General features: G+C 34.2%; 1 protein-coding gene and 2 pseudogenes across 1 annotated transcript; 1 reads left to right on the top strand and 2 right to left on the bottom strand.

Moving 5' to 3' along the window:
* Nucleotides 1–5,974: 5,974 nt before the first annotated feature.
* Nucleotides 5,975–7,266, bottom strand: LOC149408226 (feruloyl CoA ortho-hydroxylase F6H1-3 pseudogene; annotated as a pseudogene).
* Nucleotides 7,267–13,233: 5,967 nt separating this feature from the next.
* LOC149408227 (feruloyl CoA ortho-hydroxylase F6H1-3 pseudogene) lies at nt 13,234–14,525 on the bottom strand (annotated as a pseudogene).
* Nucleotides 14,526–26,648: 12,123 nt separating this feature from the next.
* Nucleotides 26,649–27,889, top strand: LOC149408228 (uncharacterized). The gene is made up of 4 exons (XM_089624504.1): nt 26,649–26,845; nt 26,933–27,146; nt 27,234–27,662; nt 27,767–27,889. The coding sequence occupies exons 1-4, from the start codon at nt 26,649–26,651 to the stop codon at nt 27,887–27,889; spliced, it is 963 nt and encodes a 320-aa protein (XP_089480630.1).

A 27,889-nucleotide genomic window follows, 5' to 3' on the forward strand; every position in this document is an offset into this window, starting at 1 on the left:
ATTTATACAGGACATCTAAGGCTCTATCTAATAGACCACGTGCCACAGTATTTAATATTATATTATAGTAAATCAATCCCACGCTTTTATATTTAATTTTTCTCTACTTGTATGACCAACACCGACGGCTAATTATTCAACTATCACACTTTTCTAAGGCTCAAATGAACCTCACATTTCTAAGTTACACTTGTTTAAGAGTCAAATTAACTGTCTGTGATACTAGTCAAGTCAGTACAATTGCAAACGTGAAACAAGTGTTGAATGAGAAGGTTGAAGCAAATGGTTTTTCATTGGTTTCTTACACAATAACGTGGGCTTATGTAACATAGGTGCTTTCTAGGATGTATCATCATAGAAATTGCCGCGCGCGTCGCAAAGTGGAGTAAAGGGGTTAGCATAATATCGAGAGGGTCTTTGTAAAAGTCTAATCTACTTTTTGGGTCTTTGTTAAAGAAAAATGAATACTGTTTTAAAAAAATTAATTTTTTTTTTATTTAAATACAGTTAATTTTTTTTTTTTAGAAATCGCGATTGATTTAAAATACACCTCATCGAGATATTCATATTTCTTATTGTTTTTAGATAGTGTCATATTTTCTAACCAAAAAAGTAAATTGTTATGGGAATTATTTAATGGAATTCTATTAACAAAAAGTAACAGCCTAATCCTATTTTTTTAGACTGATATGAATTTAGTAAAACGAAAATTTTCTATTCGATTTGGTTAATTTATTTGTAAATGCTATCATGTTTCTATGCTACTTAATAATTTTTTTTTTTTTTTTTTTTTTTTTTTTTGTAAATTCACAATTTAAACATTTTATTATATTATTTTCTCAACATTCTAACTCCAATTTCTATTGACAATGATGCGTCAAATATATTATTACATTTGTGTTCTTGGCTTATTTTTTACAACAAATTTGTTTGGCAAGATGTCTGGCAACATGCTTCATGATTGTTGAGACCTTTTTGCTTCTGTGTGCAGAACTGTATTTTTGACAAATTTTTTGAATCACCAGAATATAATTCGCGGAAGACTTTCTATATTGGTTCTCTTCGCGTGTATGGATAAAGAAACTCTAGATCGACTTTTAGAGGCATTGACTACTACAAAAGTCAAGTGCTTCCCCCTTTGTAGTCTTGACAATTATATAATTGATTACACTCTAACTATTGCAACTTGGTTGTAATTTTTTTTCGCATCCGTAATAAAGTATTTTATGAATAAGCTTTTAATGATTTAAGTAACTTCAGAATATCACTTAAATGTAAATGAGCTTATAAGATAAAATTTAAATCAGCCCACAAGGCTTCATAGACCTTGTGGCAGGCATGCACATAGACGTACGTGAGTCTTGGATTTATTTGATCAAAACTCAATAGGATTGAGGCTTTTCTCAAATAGAAAATAAACGTTATATATATAATATATATATATATATATATATATATATTAAATATGATCTGATTTGGTGGGTATTTAATTTAGTAATTATTTATGAGGGTATCATGGAGATATTATCTGCTTTTCCTTTTAAGGAATAATGTATCCTATTGTGAGAAGCAAATAGTGTATTAATTATGTTATTTATTGAGATTATATATATTATCTATTATCTTATTTATAGAATAGTATCTGTTATTGTGAGAAATAAATAATATATTAATGATTATATTTATTAAGAGTATCATGAAGATATTCTATATTAAATAATTACCTGATTAATATATTATAAAGTGATAAGTAAATAAATATTAGATATGAACTAAATATTTTATTTATTAAAGTATCTTCAAGATATTTGATTTGTTCTATTCATAGAATAAACAGCTCACATTAATTAGAATAAGATAAAAGGAAATCACAAAAGTGCATATTCTATTTTGGGTAATCTAGAAATCTATAAATAGGGGGCTTGTGGTAGTGCATAAATGGCTGAACTGAAGCCTATTCCACTCTTGAAATTCGGCAGCCCCTCTCCCCTAGGTGTGGACGTTTTTCCTCTCTCTCGGAGTTAGAATATTCGTTCATACCAGTTTTCAAAGAAGGAAAGAATAATTCCGACACCTTGTTAGAGTAATTAGTGAATAAAGAGTTGGCCCACACCTTGATCTTTGTCCTTCCAAAGATTACATCTTGGAAGATTGTGGTATCGATTAATCGACGAGCAACCGAGGAATCCGAGAGCTTGGAGATCCGAAGATCTAAAGAGCAAGGAGTCGCTGAGGAGCTCGAGAGCTTTAAGATCCGAAGATCTAAAGAGCAAGGAGCCGCTGAGGAATCCGAGAAGCATGGAGATCCAAAAGCTAAGAGCATGGAGGATCTTTAGCTGATCCGAAAGATATGAAGCTAAGTCCTCTCATGGTATTGTGTTGATTATGTTTTCCCGATATTAGATCTATTGTTGGATGATTTTGAGTATCCTGGTAATTATTGTATACGTTAAAGATTAGCGATTGTTCGTGTATTCTTCTATTCCGCACTAATAAACATACTGTAAGGGTTAAGAGATTGATTACCCACTAAGAAGTATTGAAACAATTGTTCGTGTTCAATACATGAGAATCGTAATTAACCCTAGGGAAGTAATATACCCATCGAATGACATCGGAGCGATCGTTCGTGTCTGATACTAACAACTTTTGTTTACCCAATAATGTATATATACACTATCGTATATTATTGTACATTATAACGAAATTTCATTTGTATGAATTTTAAAGTGCGATATTGGATCAGGTCGCATTCATGTATTTCGTAACTACCAACTTGCGACAAACCTAACTGATTTTGAAAAAAAAAATGGTTAGTGGGGATGGGCGATCTTGTGGTGGTAGTTGAATTCGAGAAGGAGACGGGGTGAAGGTGTTTTAAATTTTCACTATCGAAAAAAATCCAACGAGAAGAGATAAAAAAGTGTATAAATTAAAATTAAAGATATATATTATAAATTTAACTATATTATAGCTATAAATCAATATTGTACATTACAAATAAGGATATGTATTTAACCAAATTTATAACCATATATAATAATTATATATTAATAGATAGTACGAGGACTTGAGAGATTTTCATGAAATGTTTATATTTGGAAGAAAAGTTAGAAAATATTATTTACAATACAAAAAATTTAGGGGTTAAAAATATTGTCGTCACCAAATAGTTAGATTTTGACAAAAAAAAAAAGGACTAGCTCGTAAAAAAAAAAAAAAAAAAAAAAAAAAAAAGAACCTTCTTCACCCCGTCACTAATTATTGTACTCGTATAATGTACGTTTCTCTGACACGTGAAGTACATGCTATTTGAATGAAGTTATAAAGAGATACAGAGTAGCCAGAACCGGCCCATCAAAATCCGAGGCCTTAAGCGAGAATTAACAATTAGGCCAAAACAAAGAAATAGTTATATATAAAAGCTTATACAAATTTTATTCAATCGTCCCGAATCATAAGTATTTATATGTTCATCGTTCATATTACCATTAGTTTCTCCTTCTATTTCTACCATGTCATCATCATCGTCATATTCAAGCGCTTTTTCATCAATTTCTTTGTCTATAATTGCTAAAAAAAAATTATATGAAGAATTCATCAAAGTCTTGTTTTAGAGTTAACCAATTTATCTTCTATCCTTTTTTTTTCATAATCGGAAACAAATTTTTTACTAGGCATAGTCTTATGTTTTTTTTTTGTTTAAATAAAGAAGAAAAAAAGAACAAAAGTACTAAATAACAATCTAATAATTATTAGTCTGAACAAAATAAAATACATTAACGAAACAAATAAGAAGTCTAATACATTTAGAAAAGTGTTTGGTTTTCATTCAAAAAAGTGTTTTTGACTTTTTGAGATAAAAAAATTGAAAACAAAAAGTGAAAGTTGCGTTTGGTTTAATTTTTCGGAAAAAATTTTCCAAAAATTTTGAAGTTGTTTTATAAAAGAGTAAAGAAAACTGAAAACAAATAAAATGTGTTTTGTAAAAAAAAATTTCTTCTCTTCTCTCCTCCTTCTCCTTCAAAAACAAAAATGAAAACTGTATCAAACACTTTTTTCATTTGTTTCAATTTCTCAAAAACAAAAATGAAAACTGTACCAAACAACTTTTTGAAAACAACTGCAAAATAATTTTTCAGTACAAGTACAAAAATTAGAAAATATAAAAACTTTTTGAGTTAACTGCCAAACAGGCAAACTTGATAATTTTAACAAAAAATTGCTTGAAGACTTTCAAAGGAATGTGTCGTTCTCCTTGTTTTTCCCCCAAAGTCGTTGCTCTTTCAAAACCTCTGTTGACACGTTCAAACCATAATTGCGTCTGACTTTTGGAATTATAATATAGCTTCCTTGCTTTCTTGTTTAAGTAAATGGGCTTATTTACAAGAGTTTTCTAAGTAACTAGGCCACCTATAACATTAAGTTTGAGATTTAGCCTATGTTTGGAGTTTTTTAGGGAAATAGCCAAACGTATTAGGTGGCAAAATATTTTTTACTTTTTTGTCCTTCAATAATTAAAGTAGTTTTTTAAAATCACGTTATTTTTTTTTCCTTTTTTTGTGCATGTTAAATTCCTATTTTGTAGAAGGTAGTTACCAGATATTAGAATCCACGTTCTCTCTCTCTCTCTCTCTCTCTCTCTCTCTCTCTCTCTCTCTTTCTCTCTCCACAAAATCAGATCTAGGTTTTTTTTAAACCTTCAACATGCCAAGATGACGAGGAAGACGCCGAGGTCGCAGGCCAAGGAGGCAGTCCAGCCGAAGAAGTTGTCGCCGATGACGCAGATCGGCCGGAGGCGGCGGAGGAGGTCGGCGAAGGCTCGTCGGAGCCAGATCAACGCCCACAGGAGGCGGTTGACGAGAGCGTAGGGGAGGGAGAGCTTGGAGACGGGGTCGCGACGAGCCTCACGGTGGTGGTTGGCGGGAGAGACGATCGGAGCTTGGTTAGAGGTGGCCCGACTCTCACTGTTAATTTTTTTTTTAACAGTGAAGATTTTCGAATGTCAGTTTTTGGAAAAATGTAGAGGTACAGATTATTTATTTACAGCTATTTCCATTTATTTCTATTCAAATTACTTAAATGTGGAGAATGAGATAATTTCCAGTAATTTACGTTTATTATCTGTGTTGACAGGTTCTTACACAGTAACGTCAGTCTTGGTGAAACCCTTCTAGATTAGCGCGCCGCGTGATTAATGATATCTTTGATAAAATATTTTGTTGAGATTTGTTAGAGGTTAAAGGCTACGTATAACAATTTTGAAATTGTCTGTTATTTTATATCGTTATTGCCTATTATTTAATATAATTATATTCATTATTTCCATTTGATTGAGTAAAAGGGCAAATTAGTCTATTAATTATTGACACCTAAGCACGTTGGCTATTTCCCTAAAAGTTATGAAACATAGGCTAAAAACAAAATCTATAGTTTCAAACTGGCTATTTTGCTACACTGCCATATTTACAACATATTAAAAGTTCATTATTTACTATATTAAATAGTATGGTGGTTTTGTTAATAGGGAAATAGCTCTTACAATAATGGGCCTTAAAGAAAATATTAGGCCTTATCACAAAGCCATTTTTATATATTAAGGGGAAATTTGCGTCAATGTCACAAATTCATCGGGTTTTTGCATTTGAGTCACAAAGTTGTCAAAATTGCATTTGTGTCACGTATTTACATTCGTGTCATATGTGCAAATTTCAAATTACTCTATCTCGTCATTTAATCTTTTTATTAGTTATTCCATGTCTTCTGAATTTTTACAATACCTCATTAAAAATCACTTTATTTTCCTCTAAAACTTTCTAAAATTTTTGCGTGTGACTTATTTGCAATTGGGTTGCCAATTTGTGACATAAGATGCAAATACCACTATATTAAGGCCTTAAGCAATGGCTTACTTTGCTTTTGTAAAGGCCGGGCCTGAGAGTAGCTAGACTGAAGATCAAGATGCCAAATAAGATACCATTACAGAATTATTTTATTAACTGATCGATAAACGAATGTTATTATTTGCAAGGCACAACTAAATAAAGAAATTTCTTGGTAATAACATGGGTCGTAGGAAAAAAAAAAGGTTATATCTTTGCGAAGTCGACCGTTTCCTTTCCATCGTGGCCCTTTCTGAAGAAGTGTTTGACATAGTCGGAATAGAGAACTTGTTTATAAATTGGCTGCTCTCCAGTGGCTAGAATCTCAGGCAGAGGAGCGATAACGTCACACGGCCTGGGATTGACAAAAATGGGCACCGAAATGCGGTTACTCTTTCCGTTAGCCGCAACTCTGTGCTCGACGCTTCTGTATCGGCCGTTGCTGATTATCTGAAGGGCGTCGCCGATGTTGATGACCAAGGAGCCTTTGATGGGAGGGACGTGAATCCAACTGTCTCTCTTGTCGTCTCTGACGTAAAGTCCGCCGATCTCGTCTTGGAGGAGAACGGTGAGTGTGGAGACATCGGAGTGACGCCCGACTCCGACGGTGAGCTCCGGATTCGGACAGACTGGGTAGTAGTTTATGTTGATGCGCTTTGACCCCATCAGCAGATTCTCTCTTTCGGAGTCGATCTCGTTCACGTTTAGCCTCTTCATCAGCACATCAAGCAGTTTCTTGATCACCACCTCACTCTTTCTCATGTACTCGATAGCGTCATCCCTGAAAGTGGGGGGCCACAGAGCAGAAGCTTCTTCCTCGGAGACGAAGAAGAGACTGAGGAAGTCTTTCCACTCCAAAGCCTTCTCGGCCTGAGGAGTGAAGCTCGTGCCGTAGCGGACGTTGTTCGACGTCGAGTTCTCCTTCGAATACTTGTTCTTCTCCTCCGCCGACATACCGAAGAAGCGGTGGGTCGCCGCCTGAACGTTTTCCAGAGCCTCCACTGGGACGCCGTGATTCACGATCTGAAAGAAACCCCATCTCTCTGCAGCATCGCAGATCGAGTCTGCCATCTTCTTCTCGTCGCACTCCGACATGTCAATGATCGGGATCGCCTCTCCGGCCAACACGTCGTCAATGTCGATCCTCTCTTTCACTGGCTGAACATATTGGGTTGGTAGGGTTTTTAGTCCAGTTTCTGACAGACCCTTCACTCCAAATCCTTTTTTGATCACATATTCACTGATGTAGTTTGAGGTCTCGCTGCTGATTGAAATTGATGGAGCCATTTGTATGTGATGTAGTAATAATCAAGAGACCGGATTTGGAGCTGATGGGTATTTTACCTTTGAAATGTGTGTGTTTCCTTTGAAACCATGCAAGTTTATTTATACAGGACATCTAAGGCTCTATCTAATAGACCACGTGCCACAGTATTTAATATTATATTATAGTAAATCAATCCCACGCTTTTATATTTAATTTTTCTCTACTTGTATGACCAACACCGACGGCTAATTATTCAACTATCACACTTTTCTAAGGCTCAAATGAACCTCACATTTCTAAGTTACACTTGTTTAAGAGTCAAATTAACTGTCTGTGATACTAGTCAAGTCAGTACAATTGCAAACGTGAAACAAGTGTTGAATGAGAAGGTTGAAGCAAATGGTTTTTCATTGGTTTCTTACACAATAACGTGGGCTTATGTAACATAGGTGCTTTCTAGGATGTATCATCATAGAAATTGCCGCGCGCGTCGCAAAGTGGAGTAAAGGGGTTAGCATAATATCGAGAGGGTCTTTGTAAAAGTCTAATCTACTTTTTGGGTCTTTGTTAAAGAAAAATGAATACTGTTTTAAAAAAATTAATTTTTTTTTTTATTTAAATACAGTTAATTTTTTTTTTTTAGAAATCGCGATTGATTTAAAATACACCTCATCGAGATATTCATATTTCTTATTGTTTTTAGATAGTGTCATATTTTCTAACCAAAAAAGTAAATTGTTATGGGAATTATTTAATGGAATTCTATTAACAAAAAGTAACAGCCTAATCCTATTTTTTTAGACTGATATGAATTTAGTAAAACGAAAATTTTCTATTCGATTTGGTTAATTTATTTGTAAATGCTATCATGTTTCTATGCTACTTAATAATTTTTTTTTTTTTTTTTTTTTTTTTTTTTGTAAATTCACAATTTAAACATTTTATTATATTATTTTCTCAACATTCTAACTCCAATTTCTATTGACAATGATGCGTCAAATATATTATTACATTTGTGTTCTTGGCTTATTTTTTACAACAAATTTGTTTGGCAAGATGTCTGGCAACATGCTTCATGATTGTTGAGACCTTTTTGCTTCTGTGTGCAGAACTGTATTTTTGACAAATTTTTTGAATCACCAGAATATAATTCGCGGAAGACTTTCTATATTGGTTCTCTTCGCGTGTATGGATAAAGAAACTCTAGATCGACTTTTAGAGGCATTGACTACTACAAAAGTCAAGTGCTTCCCCCTTTGTAGTCTTGACAATTATATAATTGATTACACTCTAACTATTGCAACTTGGTTGTAATTTTTTTTCGCATCCGTAATAAAGTATTTTATGAATAAGCTTTTAATGATTTAAGTAACTTCAGAATATCACTTAAATGTAAATGAGCTTATAAGATAAAATTTAAATCAGCCCACAAGGCTTCATAGACCTTGTGGTAGGCATGCACATAGACGTACGTGAGTCTTGGATTTATTTGATCAAAACTCAATAGGATTGAGGCTTTTCTCAAATAGAAAATAAACGTTATATATATAATATATATATATATATATATATTAAATATGATCTGATTTGGTGGGTATTTAATTTAGTAATTATTTATGAGGGTATCATGGAGATATTATCTGCTTTTCCTTTTAAGGAATAATGTATCCTATTGTGAGAAGCAAATAGTGTATTAATTATGTTATTTATTGAGATTATATATATTATCTATTATCTTATTTATAGAATAGTATCTGTTATTGTGAGAAATAAATAATATATTAATGATTATATTTATTAAGAGTATCATGAAGATATTCTATATTAAATAATTACCTGATTAATATATTATAAAGTGATAAGTAAATAAATATTAGATATGAACTAAATATTTTATTTATTAAAGTATCTTCAAGATATTTGATTTGTTCTATTCATAGAATAAACAGCTCACATTAATTAGAATAAGATAAAAGGAAATCACAAAAGTGCATATTCTATTTTGGGTAATCTAGAAATCTATAAATAGGGGGCTTGTGGTAGTGCATAAATGGCTGAACTGAAGCCTATTCCACTCTTGAAATTCGGCAGCCCCTCTCCCCTAGGTGTGGACGTTTTTCCTCTCTCTCGGAGTTAGAATATTCGTTCATACCAGTTTTCAAAGAAGGAAAGAATAATTCCGACACCTTGTTAGAGTAATTAGTGAATAAAGAGTTGGCCCACACCTTGATCTTTGTCCTTCCAAAGATTACATCTTGGAAGATTGTGGTATCGATTAATCGACGAGCAACCGAGGAATCCGAGAGCTTGGAGATCCGAAGATCTAAAGAGCAAGGAGTCGCTGAGGAGCTCGAGAGCTTTAAGATCCGAAGATCTAAAGAGCAAGGAGCCGCTGAGGAATCCGAGAAGCATGGAGATCCAAAAGCTAAGAGCATGGAGGATCTTTAGCTGATCCGAAAGATATGAAGCTAAGTCCTCTCATGGTATTGTGTTGATTATGTTTTCCCGATATTAGATCTATTGTTGGATGATTTTGAGTATCCTGGTAATTATTGTATACGTTAAAGATTAGCGATTGTTCGTGTATTCTTCTATTCCGCACTAATAAACATACTGTAAGGGTTAAGAGATTGATTACCCACTAAGAAGTATTGAAACAATTGTTCGTGTTCAATACATGAGAATCGTAATTAACCCTAGGGAAGTAATATACCCATCGAATGACATCGGAGCGATCGTTCGTGTCTGATACTAACAACTTTTGTTTACCCAATAATGTATATATACACTATCGTATATTATTGTACATTATAACGAAATTTCATTTGTATGAATTTTAAAGTGCGATATTGGATCAGGTCGCATTCATGTATTTCGTAACTACCAACTTGCGACAAACCTAACTGATTTTGAAAAAAAAAATGGTTAGTGGGGATGGGCGATCTTGTGGTGGTAGTTGAATTCGAGAAGGAGACGGGGTGAAGGTGTTTTAAATTTTCACTATCGAAAAAAATCCAACGAGAAGAGATAAAAAAGTGTATAAATTAAAATTAAAGATATATATTATAAATTTAACTATATTATAGCTATAAATCAATATTGTACATTACAAATAAGGATATGTATTTAACCAAATTTATAACCATATATAATAATTATATATTAATAGATAGTACGAGGACTTGAGAGATTTTCATGAAATGTTTATATTTGGAAGAAAAGTTAGAAAATATTATTTACAATACAAAAAATTTAGGGGTTAAAAATATTGTCGTCACCAAATAGTTAGATTTTGACAAAAAAAAAAAGGACTAGCTCGTAAAAAAAAAAAAAGAAAAAAAAAAAAAAAGAACCTTCTTCACCCCGTCACTAATTATTGTACTCGTATAATGTACGTTTCTCTGACACGTGAAGTACATGCTATTTGAATGAAGTTATAAAGAGATACAGAGTAGCCAGAACCGGCCCATCAAAATCCGAGGCCTTAAGCGAGAATTAACAATTAGGCCAAAACAAAGAAATAGTTATATATAAAAGCTTATACAAATTTTATTCAATCGTCCCGAATCATAAGTATTTATATGTTCATCGTTCATATTACCATTAGTTTCTCCTTCTATTTCTACCATGTCATCATCATCGTCATATTCAAGCGCTTTTTCATCAATTTCTTTGTCTATAATTGCTAAAAAAAAATTATATGAAGAATTCATCAAAGTCTTGTTTTAGAGTTAACCAATTTATCTTCTATCCTTTTTTTTTCATAATCGGAAACAAATTTTTTACTAGGCATAGTCTTATGTTTTTTTTTTGTTTAAATAAAGAAGAAAAAAAGAACAAAAGTACTAAATAACAATCTAATAATTATTAGTCTGAACAAAATAAAATACATTAACGAAACAAATAAGAAGTCTAATACATTTAGAAAAGTGTTTGGTTTTCATTCAAAAAAGTGTTTTTGACTTTTTGAGATAAAAAAATTGAAAACAAAAAGTGAAAGTTGCGTTTGGTTTAATTTTTCGGAAAAAATTTTCCAAAAATTTTGAAGTTGTTTTATAAAAGAGTAAAGAAAACTGAAAACAAATAAAATGTGTTTTGTAAAAAAAAATTTCTTCTCTTCTCTCCTCCTTCTCCTTCAAAAACAAAAATGAAAACTGTATCAAACACTTTTTTCATTTGTTTCAATTTCTCAAAAACAAAAATGAAAACTGTACCAAACAACTTTTTGAAAACAACTGCAAAATAATTTTTCAGTACAAGTACAAAAATTAGAAAATATAAAAACTTTTTGAGTTAACTGCCAAACAGGCAAACTTGATAATTTTAACAAAAAATTGCTTGAAGACTTTCAAAGGAATGTGTCGTTCTCCTTGTTTTTCCCCCAAAGTCGTTGCTCTTTCAAAACCTCTGTTGACACGTTCAAACCATAATTGCGTCTGACTTTTGGAATTATAATATAGCTTCCTTGCTTTCTTGTTTAAGTAAATGGGCTTATTTACAAGAGTTTTCTAAGTAACTAGGCCACCTATAACATTAAGTTTGAGATTTAGCCTATGTTTGGAGTTTTTTAGGGAAATAGCCAAACGTATTAGGTGGCAAAATATTTTTTACTTTTTTGTCCTTCAATAATTAAAGTAGTTTTTTAAAATCACGTTATTTTTTTTTCCTTTTTTTGTGCATGTTAAATTCCTATTTTGTAGAAGGTAGTTACCAGATATTAGAATCCACGTTCTCTCTCTCTCTCTCTCTCTCTCTCTCTCTCTCTCTCTCTTTCTCTCTCCACAAAATCAGATCTAGGTTTTTTTTAAACCTTCAACATGCCAAGATGACGAGGAAGACGCCGAGGTCGCAGGCCAAGGAGGCAGTCCAGCCGAAGAAGTTGTCGCCGATGACGCAGATCGGCCGGAGGCGGCGGAGGAGGTCGGCGAAGGCTCGTCGGAGCCAGATCAACGCCCACAGGAGGCGGTTGACGAGAGCGTAGGGGAGGGAGAGCTTGGAGACGGGGTCGCGACGAGCCTCACGGTGGTGGTTGGCGGGAGAGACGATCGGAGCTTGGTTAGAGGTGGCCCGACTCTCACTGTTAATTTTTTTTTTAACAGTGAAGATTTTCGAATGTCAGTTTTTGGAAAAATGTAGAGGTACAGATTATTTATTTACAGCTATTTCCATTTATTTCTATTCAAATTACTTAAATGTGGAGAATGAGATAATTTCCAGTAATTTACGTTTATTATCTGTGTTGACAGGTTCTTACACAGTAACGTCAGTCTTGGTGAAACCCTTCTAGATTAGCGCGCCGCGTGATTAATGATATCTTTGATAAAATATTTTGTTGAGATTTGTTAGAGGTTAAAGGCTACGTATAACAATTTTGAAATTGTCTGTTATTTTATATCGTTATTGCCTATTATTTAATATAATTATATTCATTATTTCCATTTGATTGAGTAAAAGGGCAAATTAGTCTATTAATTATTGACACCTAAGCACGTTGGCTATTTCCCTAAAAGTTATGAAACATAGGCTAAAAACAAAATCTATAGTTTCAAACTGGCTATTTTGCTACACTGCCATATTTACAACATATTAAAAGTTCATTATTTACTATATTAAATAGTATGGTGGTTTTGTTAATAGGGAAATAGCTCTTACAATAATGGGCCTTAAAGAAAATATTAGGCCTTATCACAAAGCCATTTTTATATATTAAGGGGAAATTTGCGTCAATGTCACAAATTCATCGGGTTTTTGCATTTGAGTCACAAAGTTGTCAAAATTGCATTTGTGTCACGTATTTACATTCGTGTCATATGTGCAAATTTCAAATTACTCTATCTCGTCATTTAATCTTTTTATTAGTTATTCCATGTCTTCTGAATTTTTACAATACCTCATTAAAAATCACTTTATTTTCCTCTAAAACTTTCTAAAATTTTTGCGTGTGACTTATTTGCAATTGGGTTGCCAATTTGTGACATAAGATGCAAATACCACTATATTAAGGCCTTAAGCAATGGCTTACTTTGCTTTTGTAAAGGCCGGGCCTGAGAGTAGCTAGACTGAAGATCAAGATGCCAAATAAGATACCATTACAGAATTATTTTATTAACTGATCGATAAACGAATGTTATTATTTGCAAGGCACAACTAAATAAAGAAATTTCTTGGTAATAACATGGGTCGTAGGAAAAAAAAAAGGTTATATCTTTGCGAAGTCGACCGTTTCCTTTCCATCGTGGCCCTTTCTGAAGAAGTGTTTGACATAGTCGGAATAGAGAACTTGTTTATAAATTGGCTGCTCTCCAGTGGCTAGAATCTCAGGCAGAGGAGCGATAACGTCACACGGCCTGGGATTGACAAAAATGGGCACCGAAATGCGGTTACTCTTTCCGTTAGCCGCAACTCTGTGCTCGACGCTTCTGTATCGGCCGTTGCTGATTATCTGAAGGGCGTCGCCGATGTTGATGACCAAGGAGCCTTTGATGGGAGGGACGTGAATCCAACTGTCTCTCTTGTCGTCTCTGACGTAAAGTCCGCCGATCTCGTCTTGGAGGAGAACGGTGAGTGTGGAGACATCGGAGTGACGCCCGACTCCGACGGTGAGCTCCGGATTCGGACAGACTGGGTAGTAGTTTATGTTGATGCGCTTTGACCCCATCAGCAGATTCTCTCTTTCGGAGTCGATCTCGTTCACGTTTAGCCTCTTCATCAGCACATCAAGCAGTTTCTTGATCACCACCTCACTCTTTCTCATGTACTCGATAGCGTCATCCCTGAAAGTGGGGGGCCACAGAGCAGAAGCTTCTTCCTCGGAGACGAAGAAGAGACTGAGGAAGTCTTTCCACTCCAAAGCCTTCTCGGCCTGAGGAGTGAAGCTCGTGCCGTAGCGGACGTTGTTCGACGTCGAGTTCTCCTTCGAATACTTGTTCTTCTCCTCCGCCGACATACCGAAGAAGCGGTGGGTCGCCGCCTGAACGTTTTCCAGAGCCTCCACTGGGACGCCGTGATTCACGATCTGAAAGAAACCCCATCTCTCTGCAGCATCGCAGATCGAGTCTGCCATCTTCTTCTCGTCGCACTCCGACATGTCAATGATCGGGATCGCCTCTCCGGCCAACACGTCGTCAATGTCGATCCTCTCTTTCACTGGCTGAACATATTGGGTTGGTAGGGTTTTTAGTCCAGTTTCTGACAGACCCTTCACTCCAAATCCTTTTTTGATCACATATTCACTGATGTAGTTTGAGGTCTCGCTGCTGATTGAAATTGATGGAGCCATTTGTATGTGATGTAGTAATAATCAAGAGACCGGATTTGGAGCTGATGGGTATTTTACCTTTGAAATGTGTGTGTTTCCTTTGAAACCATGCAAGTTTATTTATACAGGACATCTAAGGCTCTATCTAATAGACCACGTGCCACAGTATTTAATATTATATTATAGTAAATCAATCCCACGCTTTTATATTTAATTTTTCTCTACTTGTATGACCAACACCGACGGCTAATTATTCAACTATCACACTTTTCTAAGGCTCAAATGAACCTCACATTTCTAAGTTACACTTGTTTAAGAGTCAAATTAACTGTCTGTGATACTAGTCAAGTCAGTACAATTGCAAACGTGAAACAAGTGTTGAATGAGAAGGTTGAAGCAAATGGTTTTTCATTGGTTTCTTACACAATAACGTGGGCTTATGTAACATAGGTGCTTTCTAGGATGTATCATCATAGAAATTGCCGCGCGCGTCGCAAAGTGGAGTAAAGGGGTTAGCATAATATCGAGAGGGTCTTTGTAAAAGTCTAATCTACTTTTTGGGTCTTTGTTAAAGAAAAATGAATACTGTTTTAAAAAAATTAAATTTTTTTTTTATTTAAATACAGTTAATTTTTTTTTTTTTAGAAATCGCGATTGATTTAAAATACACCTCATCGAGATATTCATATTTCTTATTGTTTTTAGATAGTGTCATATTTTCTAACCAAAAAAGTAAATTGTTATGGGAATTATTTAATGGAATTCTATTAACAAAAAGTAACAGCCTAATCCTATTTTTTTAGACTGATATGAATTTAGTAAAACGAAAATTTTCTATTCGATTTGGTTAATTTATTTGTAAATGCTATCATGTTTCTATGCTACTTAATAATTTTTTTTTTTTTTTTTTTTTTTTTTTTTTTTTTTTTTTGTAAATTCACAATTTAAACATTTTATTATATTATTTTCTCAACATTCTAACTCCAATTTCTATTGACAATGATGCGTCAAATATATTATTACATTTGTGTTCTTGGCTTATTTTTTACAACAAATTTGTTTGGCAAGATGTCTGGCAACATGCTTCATGATTGTTGAGACCTTTTTGCTTCTGTGTGCAGAACTGTATTTTTGACAAATTTTTTGAATCACCAGAATATAATTCGCGGAAGACTTTCTATATTGGTTCTCTTCGCGTGTATGGATAAAGAAACTCTAGATCGACTTTTAGAGGCATTGACTACTACAAAAGTCAAGTGCTTCCCCCTTTGTAGTCTTGACAATTATATAATTGATTACACTCTAACTATTGCAACTTGGTTGTAATTTTTTTTCGCATCCGTAATAAAGTATTTTATGAATAAGCTTTTAATGATTTAAGTAACTTCAGAATATCACTTAAATGTAAATGAGCTTATAAGATAAAATTTAAATCAGCCCACAAGGCTCCATAGACCTTGTGGCAGGGATGCACATAGACGTACATGAGTCTTGGATTTATTTGATCAAAACTCAATAGGATTGAGGGTTTTCTCAAATAGGAAATAAACGTTATATATATATATGTATATTAAATATGATCTGATTTGGTGGGTATTTAATTTAGTAATTATTTATGAGGGTATCATGGAGATATTATCTGCTTTTCCTTTTAAGGAATAATGTATCCTATTGTGAGAAGCAAATAGTGTATTAATTATGTTATTTATTGAGATTATATATATTATCTACTATCTTATTTATAGAATAGTATATGTTATTGTGAGAAATAAATAATATATTAATGATTATATTTATTAAGAGTATCATGAAGATATTCTATATTAAATAATTACCTGATTAATATATTATAAAGTGATATGTAAATAAATATTAGATATGAACTAAATATTTTATTTATTAAAGTATCTTCAAGATATTTGATTTGTTTTATTCATAGAATAAACAGCTCACATTAATTAGAATAAGATAAAAGGAAATCACAAACGTGCATATTCTATTTTGGGTAATCTAGAAATCTATAAATAGGGGGCTTGTGGTAGTGCATAAATGGCTGAACTGAAGCCTATTCCACTCTTGAAATTCGGCAGCCCCTCTCCCCTAGGTGTGGACGTTTTTCCTCTCTCTCGGAGTTAGAATATTCGTTCATACCAGTTTTCAAAGAAGGAAAGAATAATTCCGACACCTTGTTAGAGTAATTAGTGAATAAAGAGTTGGCCCACACCTTGATCTTTGTCCTTCCAAAGATTACATCTTGGAAGATTGTGGTATCGATTAATCGACGAGCAACCGAGGAATCCGAGAGCTTGGAGATCCGAAGATCTAAAGAGCAAGGAGTCGCCGAGGAGCTCGAGAGCTTTAAGATCCGAAGATCCAAAGAGCAAGGAGCCGCTGAGGAATCCGAGAAGCATGGAGATCCAAAAGCTAAGAGCATGGAGGATCTTTAGCTGATCCGAAAGATATGAAGCTAAGTCCTCTCATGGTATTGTGTTGATTATGTTTGCCCGATATTAGATCTATTGTTGGATGATTTTGAGTATCCTGGTAATTATTGTATACGTTAAAGATTAGCGATTGTTCGTGTATTCTTCTATTCCGCACTAATAAACATACTGTAAGGGTTAAGAGATTGATTACCCACTAAGAAGTATTGAAACAATTGTTCGTGTTCAATACATGAGAATCGTAACTAACCCTAGGGAAGTAATATACCCATCAAATGATATCGGAGCGATCGTTCGTGTCTGATACTAACAACTTTTGTTTACCCAATAATTAGTATTATAGCAATTGTTCATGTCTGATACAACCTAACTCCCCAAGCTTCAAGTTTTTTGTGGACACCAAAGTGTAAAGACAATTTACAAGAGTTGAAAAAGCGGTTGACGTCTGTGTTAGGAATTCTCACCCATGAGAGATGATAAATAAATCATAAATGATTACTAAATAAAATAATGGTTTACTCTAATAACATCATATGATTAGTGGGTTGAGCTCTGAATATCATAATCAATAGCAACTATCATCCGTAGCCTCCGTATCAAACTGAGCCACGTGCTGGACACCTGAGTTCGGATGGTGAGCTAAAACATGGTCGATGACTGATACATGCATGGATAGTTGTATCTAAAGTTATATATGTGGAACACTAGTGAAGGTTGATCACGACGTGCGAGCATTTTGCACTTGTGATAAGTGCACGACCCGGACATGATTTGGTTGTAGATGTGTCATTTAAGTATCGTTACGACACAGGTCGCTATGATGGTCACAATGAGACTTGATCTAAATCCTGAAGTGATCATGGACACTGGATCATGTTACCGTTCTCTTTGACTCATTCGCTAAAAGGCTACTATCATGCTAATCACAGCTTATGTCTTGGGAGTTTCAAAACATGATTCTAGTGGGAAGTGGTTGACAGATATGGAATCCAGCCTTCCTGAAAGAATGTCAATGTTCACTCACCTAAGGGTTGATTCTAGAACTGATATTTCCGGCACTTCCGAAGTATGTACGTTCGGAAGAATATTTCGATGGAGAAGCAACGATGCTTAGGGTATATATGTATCAAGAAATGTATAAGGGAATAATTGACCTTTCTCGATACGGGTTGAATGTGGAGGATCTTGATCACGAACTGACTAGATCAGTGGACACTCGTCACGATGAGTAAATATAATTCTAGTATAAAGGAGGGTTCAATCTTGGCTTACATAGTTGAGTATTTGATCAAGATTAGACAAATCGATGGAAAAAGAGAAAATATTTTTTTTCGTATTATTTCGTCAACTTTGTTAAGCTTCTATTACTAGGTCCATAGTCCCCGATTCGGCTTTCATAAAGACGAATTAGAACTCTCTGGTAATAATAAATATTATTATTGCAATCTCACGGCTGTAAATTGTTTAGCAGCATTCATTCGGAAATTTGTTTATTTGCCGAATTAAATATTTATTGTGGAATTAATTATTTATTGTTGGATCAAGTAAATAATTAATTCAATTTTAAGTTGGGCCTCCTGGACACTGTAAAATTCAAAATTCCTAGGCCCAATAGCACTATGTTGGGCACCTACATTAGGGTATTAATTACCCAATATTCTCTCCTTAATTAGTTGTTATATTTGTGGTAACTAGTTAAATAAGAGAGAGAATAATAATAGTAGAGATATTTTCTTTCCATTAAATAAGGAAATAAGATATTGTCATTTATTCTCTCTCATAATTAATTTCATAATATCTAGGAGAATAATAATGGTAGAGATATTCTCTCCATTAAATAAGGAAATAAGATACTGTCCTCATTATTCTCAAAGGTCCAGATTCCTTAAATATAAGAGAAAAATAACGGAAATAAATATCCTAGATTATGATTTGATGGATGAGAGAAAAAGTAGGATTTGTAGTCAAGATCCAATGGCTCATGCTTAACTACAAAATATGAAAGAATAAATGAGAATTAAATATCTCTAGTATCTTCCTAGAATATCTCATTTCTACCACTATAAATATGGATCTAAGAGGAAGCAATATATACACACTTTTGCAGAGGTAAAAATTTCGCCGATCACACCTAGTGTGGATGAAATTCTCTCTCTCTCTCTCTCTCTCTCTCTCTCTCTCTCTCTCTCCCCCTTGGAATTCCATAATTCCATTCTAATAAAAACGGTACGATCTGAAATCATAAATCAGAGTCGTAGTGAGATTCAGAGTGTGCCCACACTGTATTCTTGTTCGTCCAGAGATTACGTTTCAAAAGACTAAGGTGTCATCAAGGCGAAACAAAGGAGATCCCGAGAGTTTCGGAGACATCCTGGAGAGCTGATCGTAGAAGACAACGCTGAGAGGCTGGGACACTTTCCATAAATAAGGCATGTAATCTGTTAGTGATACTATTATAGGACGTTCACGTGACAGTTGACAGTGTCTCGAGGGTATTTTAAAATGTTCCACAAAATCATCATATTCTTCAAGGTTCGCGAATTCTAAAAATTCTTCACTTTGTCATTGATGTTTCCATGATCTTCGTCGCTGTTGTGTTCATCACCTCCATCACTGGTTACTTCATAAACTCTATCACTTTTGTGGTAAACATCTATGTCACATCTGTATACTTCGTCACCCTCAAGTCATCTCAACTACCATTGTGTTGGTCGATGATATGAACATCTTGTCGATTATTGAACATAGGAACATCTTGTCGGTTGTTGATGATAGGAACATTGTGTCGATCGTTGATGGTAAAATTATTTCATCTCTTGTTGGGTTCAACGCGAGGCAATTCTTCAATCATCACATTTTTTCCTTTAGCAAATCCTCGATATGCACTTGACGCTATGATTTTTTTTCGATACCAAACTTACACAAAGTGAAAATCTTTTATGATTTTTGTGCTTCATGTAATACATAATGTCAACATCGTCTTTCAAGACAACAGGCTCCATCGGAATCGTATCCATTGCATATAGAACTTCAATTTTTAAGTCGAACTTGAATCTGTCTACATCGATTCTCTTGTAACTCAGTATAGGTCATGTCTTTCGAAACTTCAATAAGAAATGTTCTCACATTTTTTTAACACACATAAGTATTCTTTTATCTCTCATGTGCCATTAAGCAAGACATAAACTACATAAAATACCAAAAAATACATTACAATAAGAAAACAATAGTATTCCATCGGATTTCATCAGAAGTAATCGGAACCTATTGAAATTCATCGGAACCTATCAGATCCTATCGGAATTCAGTAAACTATCAGATCCTATCAGATTTTGTCGAATTTTATCAGATTCTGTCGAAATTTGTCCTTATTTCAACTTTATTTTCATATAAATTTTAGTTGAATTTCGTCCTAAACTATCGGATTTCATCGTAATTAACGTGAAATTAAAAAAAAAAATTACCTAGATCTACCAATTTTTTTAATTTTCCTTAAAATATATCACTAAACCTATTAAAGATGATTAAATAAGCGAACTTACTTTTTTTTTTTTTTTTTTTTTTACCAAATTCCACCAATTGGAGACACGAAATGAGGAGAGAGTGAGAGAAAATGAGAGATTTAAGAAGAGAATGAGAGGTAATGAGAGAAATAAGGGTTATATGGGTTGAAAGGGTATTTTTTTGTCCGAAATTAGATCAAAAGTCTAGTTTTATTAGATATTTTCGAACTAGTGAGTCTAGCCTTGATATTTCTACAACTTTGGGGTCTACAAAATAAAATTTCTCTTATATTTGAAGCCTTATTCGAAACCTAAAATTTATGCCGTACAAAATAAAGATAAATAATAGTATGTATTAAAATTAGCGGAAAATTGGGTCAGTAGCCTAATAGCCAATTCTCATTTAAAAACATACCCCAAATTTTATTTTATTAAAAAATAGTCCACGAACTCGTAGTAAATTAAATTAACAAAATAGTTAATTTAATTTATTGCGGACTGGTGATGTATTTCTTAATAAAATATAATTTGGTCTAGAATATCAAAATGAGCCAGTGGAATGATTAGTTACGACAATTCTTGTACAATTAAATCAATAGTACATATAATTTTCAACAACCATATGTAATAAACCATTATTTTCATAATAAAAAATAGTATCGATCACGATTTTTATGATTGAGCGAATGTCTACATTTTTCTAACATTTTGTAATGCAAACATATTAATTACACCTATAAATTCAAGTTTGGATAACATTTTTTTTTTAAAATTTGTGATTTTTGTTTTGAAGAAGAAAAACAAAATGCCAATAAACAAATAAGAATTTAGACCCTCATGTGATCATAGACTAATCCAAATTTGATGTAATAGTGTGACTTGATGAAGTCTGCATAAAAAATACAAAAAAAAAAAACCATACAAAAAAAATGTACTTTCTATAGTGCGTTGATGATAACGCTTAGAGAAAATTTCTACGGTTAAAAGAAAGAAATGAATATGTCGGAACCCGGAACACCTTAGAGGTACGCCACTTTGATTGATTTATTACTCTGGCGTGGGAGATATAGAATCATAGGAACAAAGTTTTAACCGGAAAAGACAAATGGCTTCCGAAAGAGTTGGTTGAGTGGACCGGTGGCTTCCTGGACGAGTATAGGAAAGTGAATATGCTCACTACCCAGGGTTGTAGAGGCGAGGAGGCCAAGAAGTGAACGTCGCTACCAAGGGGGGCTATTTTCGGTGTGTGTTGATGCTGCCGTTAACAATAGGGAGGGAAGATTCGGTATCGAGTGTGTGATTCGCGATTACAACACGCATGTCATCGCCTCGGAGATCTCAGCCAGGAACCGTGGCTTTCCTCCTCTCCTTGTGGAGGCTATAGCTATCCTCCGGGGTTTGCAGTTGGTGGCGCACATCAGGATTGACCGGGGCGTGATTTAATCGGATTGTCTCGTGGTGGTTTGTATGATTGCGTGCAGCGCTATCCCGTCTACGGAGCTTGGAACGATTATGAATGACGTCAAGGTAATGACTAGGTCATTTTCTTATTTGGATTTTGTTTTCCTTCCTCGTTCTTGTAATATCGTTGCCCACAATTTGCCCAGTTTTGCTCTTAGTGTTGGTTTGGATGTGCGTTGGACGGGGCTTGTCCCACCTTATGCCATGTGAGAGGTCCTAAATGATAAAAACTATCTTATAACCACAGTATTCCTCCGCCACTTAAGTGAGAGTTTTAATGCTATTCTCTGCGGTTTTGTCCGCGTTTACTAAAAAAAAGAAATTAATAAATAATAGGTCAAACACGATTGAATGACATACGTGCTTTTAATTTATTTATTAAAATTTGAGGTCTAGTTATTGAATGAAAATATAAAATAAAATTTGCCTTATTTAGAGCTGAATTTATTAGTATAACACTTTTTTATAGATAAAAATTGGCCTTATTTTTTAAAAAAATTTATGGGTCTTATGTAATGACTCAAGGGTTTAAGGGAAGGGCCGGTCCCGATGATATATTTGTGTCAAGAAACAATCCATTTTAAGTCATACAATTGCAACTACGTGGAAAGAAAACCACTTTGTCCTATATCTTTAAAAATTCAACGTACATTATTAACAAACTTAAAAAAAAAAAAAATAATAAAAACACAGAAGCACTTCCAACCTTTGAGATTTTTAGATTAGTGTAGAGAATAAAAACATATGTTGACCATACACATCCGTTACATATTAAATGAGATATATAATTGATGACACAATTGCAATAGATATATAATTAATTAATCAATGAACATAATGCGTTTATTGTCTTTGATAAGTGATAACGGATATGAGCTCTTTAATTAATGCTTTTCAATTAATACGTCCCATGATAACGCAATTGGTCATACACAGAGTACTTACATGCTAATTTAGTGAGTCGTCTTAAGATTCTTCTGAGTTTGTAATACCATACAGATTTGACATTAATTCGAGCTGGGATAATCACTAATACTTAATAGTAATAATGGCACCAGTAATACTAATAGTTTCACGTATCTACTACTAAAATACTGGGATAATCATTAGTTTTTTTTTGTTTTTGTTTTTTTTTTTCATTTTTATTGCTACCCATTTGATGTATTAAATAATTATTCAGTTGCAGTTAGGACCAAAATTTATTGTACAAGAAGATTATATTTTATTGAACTATTATGTGATTTTACATCAAATTCAATGCAACTTTTTTTTTAATATAATCTTTATAGCTCGGTTGTTGTGGTATGTGGTTATTATTTTATTTTATTTTATTTTTGACCATTTTTTCATTGATATAATTCATATATTTGATTACATAGAACATTTAAAGTATGATTACAAAAAAAAATCTTGTAAAGATTAAATACTTGAGACAAACATGATGAGACTTTACAGGAATAAGGTAATATCACTCAAATGAAATGATTAGAGATAGTGGTTATGGTTATTTAGACTTGTCAATTTTATATAGAATATTTTATTTAGACATGGTGCTCAATTAAGCATAATAAGTCTTAATATCATATTCAAAATTACAAACAATCATCTTTAAATAAAACGAGAACGAGATTTTCGTTGTTAATTATTCATTTATAAAATTTGTTGAGTTTTATTTTGATTTTTTTTCTGCATCAAACTTTTCTTTTGAAAGGTACATCAAACTTTTACATATGTATTAATAGGTTTTGTTAATTTGGAATAACTATTTATTTTTCTAGTTTTCTTAAACTAACCAAGAAATACCAAAATATACCGAAATTGGCCACCGATCCTTACGACTAGTGGAAAAGCTAAAAATTGTATTTAGGGAAAAGAAATTAAAATATGTTAAGCTATTTTTTGTATTGAGAAATTGGCGGCATAAATATCCAAAGTTTTCGACTTGTAACACTTATATCCTCAATGTTTTAAATTCGTGGGCAAAATACCCAAGCTGACAAAGTTGTGTCACCGTTAGTGTATTAGACGTTAATATTAGATGTGGAACAAATGAACGGTGAGATTGTATTACAAAATATTAAAAACATTTATTTAATTGAGATAAATCAATTTTTTCTTTCAGAAAAACAACATAACAAATAGAGATAAAATAAAAAAAGGGCAAACTAGCAACGTAGCCATTTTGAAACGTGGTTTTTAGTTTTTAGCCCACGTTTGGTAAATTTTGTAATCTAGCCATTTACTGAAATAAACGAATATTAAAAGACAAAATTACCCTTCATTAAATAAACAATTATCATATATTAATAAATTGATAAAATAAAAGAAATGAATGACAAAATATAACTCTTCTTATTATAGATCACAAAAATCTATAAAAATTTGAAAATACATATGGAGATTTTGCAGATTAGATCGGCCAAAAAATCAAAACGGAAAAAAAAGAAGCTTGAGATCTGGTCACACCGTTAATTTTGCTCGCCCTTCACCCTCGTCACCGCGAACGAAACCGATCCGACTCCGCCGCCATCTGAAACAATAAATAAACAAAAATATACATAAATAAACACTAATTTTGCTCGCCCTTCACCCTCGTCACCGCGAACGAAACCGATCCGACTTTGCCGCCATCTGAAACAATAAATAAACAAAAATATACATAAATAAACACGAATATACCAACATTGAACACAAATTTATATAGACATTTACAAAAATTTACACAAACACACATACAGTTTTTCGATTGCACAAACAAAAATTAACACGAAACTTGAGCTGCCATCTCCGAGACAAAAACTTTGGCCGCAACGAGTCTAATTGCCTTTGTTTGATGGTATAAACACACAAATTTTTCGATTGCACAAACAAAAATATACAGATTTGAAAAGTACCTTTGGGCCACTATAGAAGGAACGTCGGCGACATGGACGACAACTTTTTTTTTCCGACGCCTCTCCGCCGTCGATGGCCAAAACCTGACTCTAACCCTGGCACTCCAACGTCTCTCAGACCACCAAGTTGTTGTCGAACACCTTCACTGTTGCTATCAGCGTACGCCTTGAATTCATCCTCCTCCACCACCAGAACATCTTCGTTGCTCACCAACCCTGCGTTTGCGTCTCACCAATTTGATTCGCGAGTCAAGTGCTATCAGACCAGATTCCGTACTACTCCGATCCAGATCCAAGCGGCAAGAGATGGTATTTGGGGCGCGGCGGCGAATTCCCAAAGTACACCATTCAGTGGAGACGAACGAGGGTTTTCAACGCAAATAATAAATGAGCCAATTTTGATGACTTTTAATAGCCAAATCTATTTACAGAATAAATTAGTTTTTTTTTTTAAGATATGATAATATATTTTAAGGGCAAAAATGTAAGCAAAAAAGTGGATTAATGGCCACATCATCAAAATTGGCTACTTAAACAAATACTTTGAAACGTTGGCTAGTTTACAATTTCAACGTTTCATGTGGCTTAATTCGTGTAATTTTTCATAAAAAAAACGTAAAAATAGAAAAACCTTTTTATCAGATAGGAACAACCAAATTTAAAAAAAAGAGGAACAAACAAAATCCCTAAATCGAAGAAGATGGAAACGCAGGAATTCGAAGCTTTGACCGAAGGAGAAGTTGAAGCAGCCGGCTTTGAACTTCATGAAGAAGAGTGCGCAGACGACGAAGATCATGAAGAACTGATGCACCCAAAGAAGTGGTGGTCTTCCGTGAATGAGATCTGCATTGAGCAAGGTGGTGGCGACAATGATTCTGATGGAGTAAGGTCTGGTAGTGACCTGGACAGCCTGTGTAGCGATGATGGAGAGGAAACCACGAGGATGAGCAGGCAAGAGTACAACCCTCGCTCAAATTTATCTCGTTTCAAGTTTAAACTCGGTATGGAATTTCCTTCTATGGATGACTTAAGGAGTGTACTGATCGAAGAGTTTATTAAGGTTGATCGGCAATACAGATTTGTTTTCAATAACAAGATGAAGCTAAGAGCAAAATGTGGTACTATTGGTTGTCCATGGACCTTGTACGCTCGGATTAAGGGCCCGGATACAAATACAGTGCGAGTGAACACATTGGTAGATGATCACAATTGCGGCGTAGTCTTTGACAATAGACTCGTCACAAGCCAGTGGTTATCCAAGCATTTTATTGAGCAATTTAGATTAAATCCACACATGGATTATAGCTGCTTCAAAGAGATGGTCTCATCATCAAAATACATCAATGTCTCTAGATCAACGTTCTATAGGGCGAAAGATTATGTCAAGGATGTCTTGGAGGGATCCGTGAAGAGCCAATTTGCTATTCTCGACGACTATTGCAAACAACTCATAAGTACTAATCCAGGTAAAATGATTTTCTCTCTTTTTTTCTTTCAAAAAGACAGTTTCAATTATCAAATAGAGATAAAGTTGCACCAAACAGTTTCAATCAAATAGAGATAAAGTATCACTGCTTAATTGTAATTGTTCTTTGGCAGGGTCCACGACAGTGCTCAAAACCGATCCTATTGAGGGTAAGCGAGTCTTTGAGAGAATGTATATTTGTCTGAAGGCGTGTAAAGATGGTTTTAACAAGGGCTGCCGACCTTTGCTTGGGTTTGATGGTTGCTTTCTCAAGGGATATTGTAAGGGCATGCTTTTGGCAGCTATAGGTGTTGATTCAAACAACTCCCAATTTCCTGTTGCTTATGCTATTGTTGAGAAAGAGAACACCTCAACTTGGTGTAGTTTCTGCTTCTACTTCAAGATGATCTTGGTGTCCATAACAGCAATGGCTTCACTATGATGACTGATAGACAAAAGGGGCTAGAAAAGGCTATGGCAGAGGTTTTTCCAGGGACTGAGCATCGGTTTTGTGTAAGGCATTTACATGCTAATTTCAAGAAGGATCATAGTGGCTTGATGTTGAAACAAATGTTGTGGGCATGTGCATGTGCATGTGCCACGACTGAAACCGAGTTTAAGCAACGGATGCAAGAACTGAAAGATCAAGATGAGAAAGCATATGAATGGCTGTCAAAGAGAGAATCGTCATAGTGGTCTAAGTCACACTTCAGAGTTCAAGCAAAGTGTGACATGCTTATAAACAATATCTGTGAAAGTTTTAACGCAGCCATACTACTTGCAAGAGATAAGCCAATTGTGACGCTCCTGGAGAAGATTCGGTTCTGGTTAATGGTTCGATTTGCTCAGAAAAGGGAGGAAGTACACAAATGGGTCGGTCCAATTGGTAACATGATCTTTGCTATTATTGAAAGCCACAAGAATGTAACAAAACATTGTATGGCAACTAATGCCGGGAATGGAAAGTTTCAGGTAATAATCTCTTTGAAAGCTGTTTAGTTTTGTGAGTGATTTTGTTTTGATTTAAAATTTGTTTTGATTTGATCTGATTTTATTTAGGTTATGTTATTTGGGACTGAAAGCTTTGCAATGGACTTGAGAGCAAGGGTCTGTACGTGCCGACTCTTTCAGCTTACAGGAATACCTTGTCCACACGCTTTGGCGTGCATTTGGTCATCTGGTTTGGACCACGTCGACTTTATAGATGACTGGTACAAGAAAGGCGCATACATAGCTGCGTATTCTGGAATGATCGACCCGATGACCAGTCCTGACAAATGGCCAGACTGTGGTTTGAACCCAATTCAGCCTCCGAATGAGCAAATTTTACCAGGCCGTGTAAAGAAAAAGAAAAACAAGCAGAATGATGAGATACCACCGGGTTTTGGACCTGGCAACGGAACAAAACAGAGTAGGAAGGGACAAGTAAATCGTTGCAGCAACTGTAAACAGAGTGGCCATTCTAAGCGAACTTGTGAAAACCAAATCGTTTCACAGGTATGATTACTTGTTTATGAAATTATATTATGGTCTATATGTGTGCTTGTTACAGTATATGATGTTCTCTGAAACTAATTCTCTTTCTTTCACAGGTATCTCCTCCTAAAAAGAGAGGAAGACCAACGAAGTCCAATCCAACAACTGAAACAGTGAAAAGAAATGCAAGGCGAAGAAAGCAACAAGAAAGAGAGGGAGCTCGGAATGCAGATGTTTAG

This window comes from Urtica dioica, chromosome 1, assembly GCF_054948205.1.
Source record: "Urtica dioica subsp. dioica isolate 48M chromosome 1, U.dioica_male_clone48M_v1_H2, whole genome shotgun sequence".
NCBI lineage: Eukaryota > Viridiplantae > Streptophyta > Magnoliopsida > Rosales > Urticaceae > Urtica > Urtica dioica.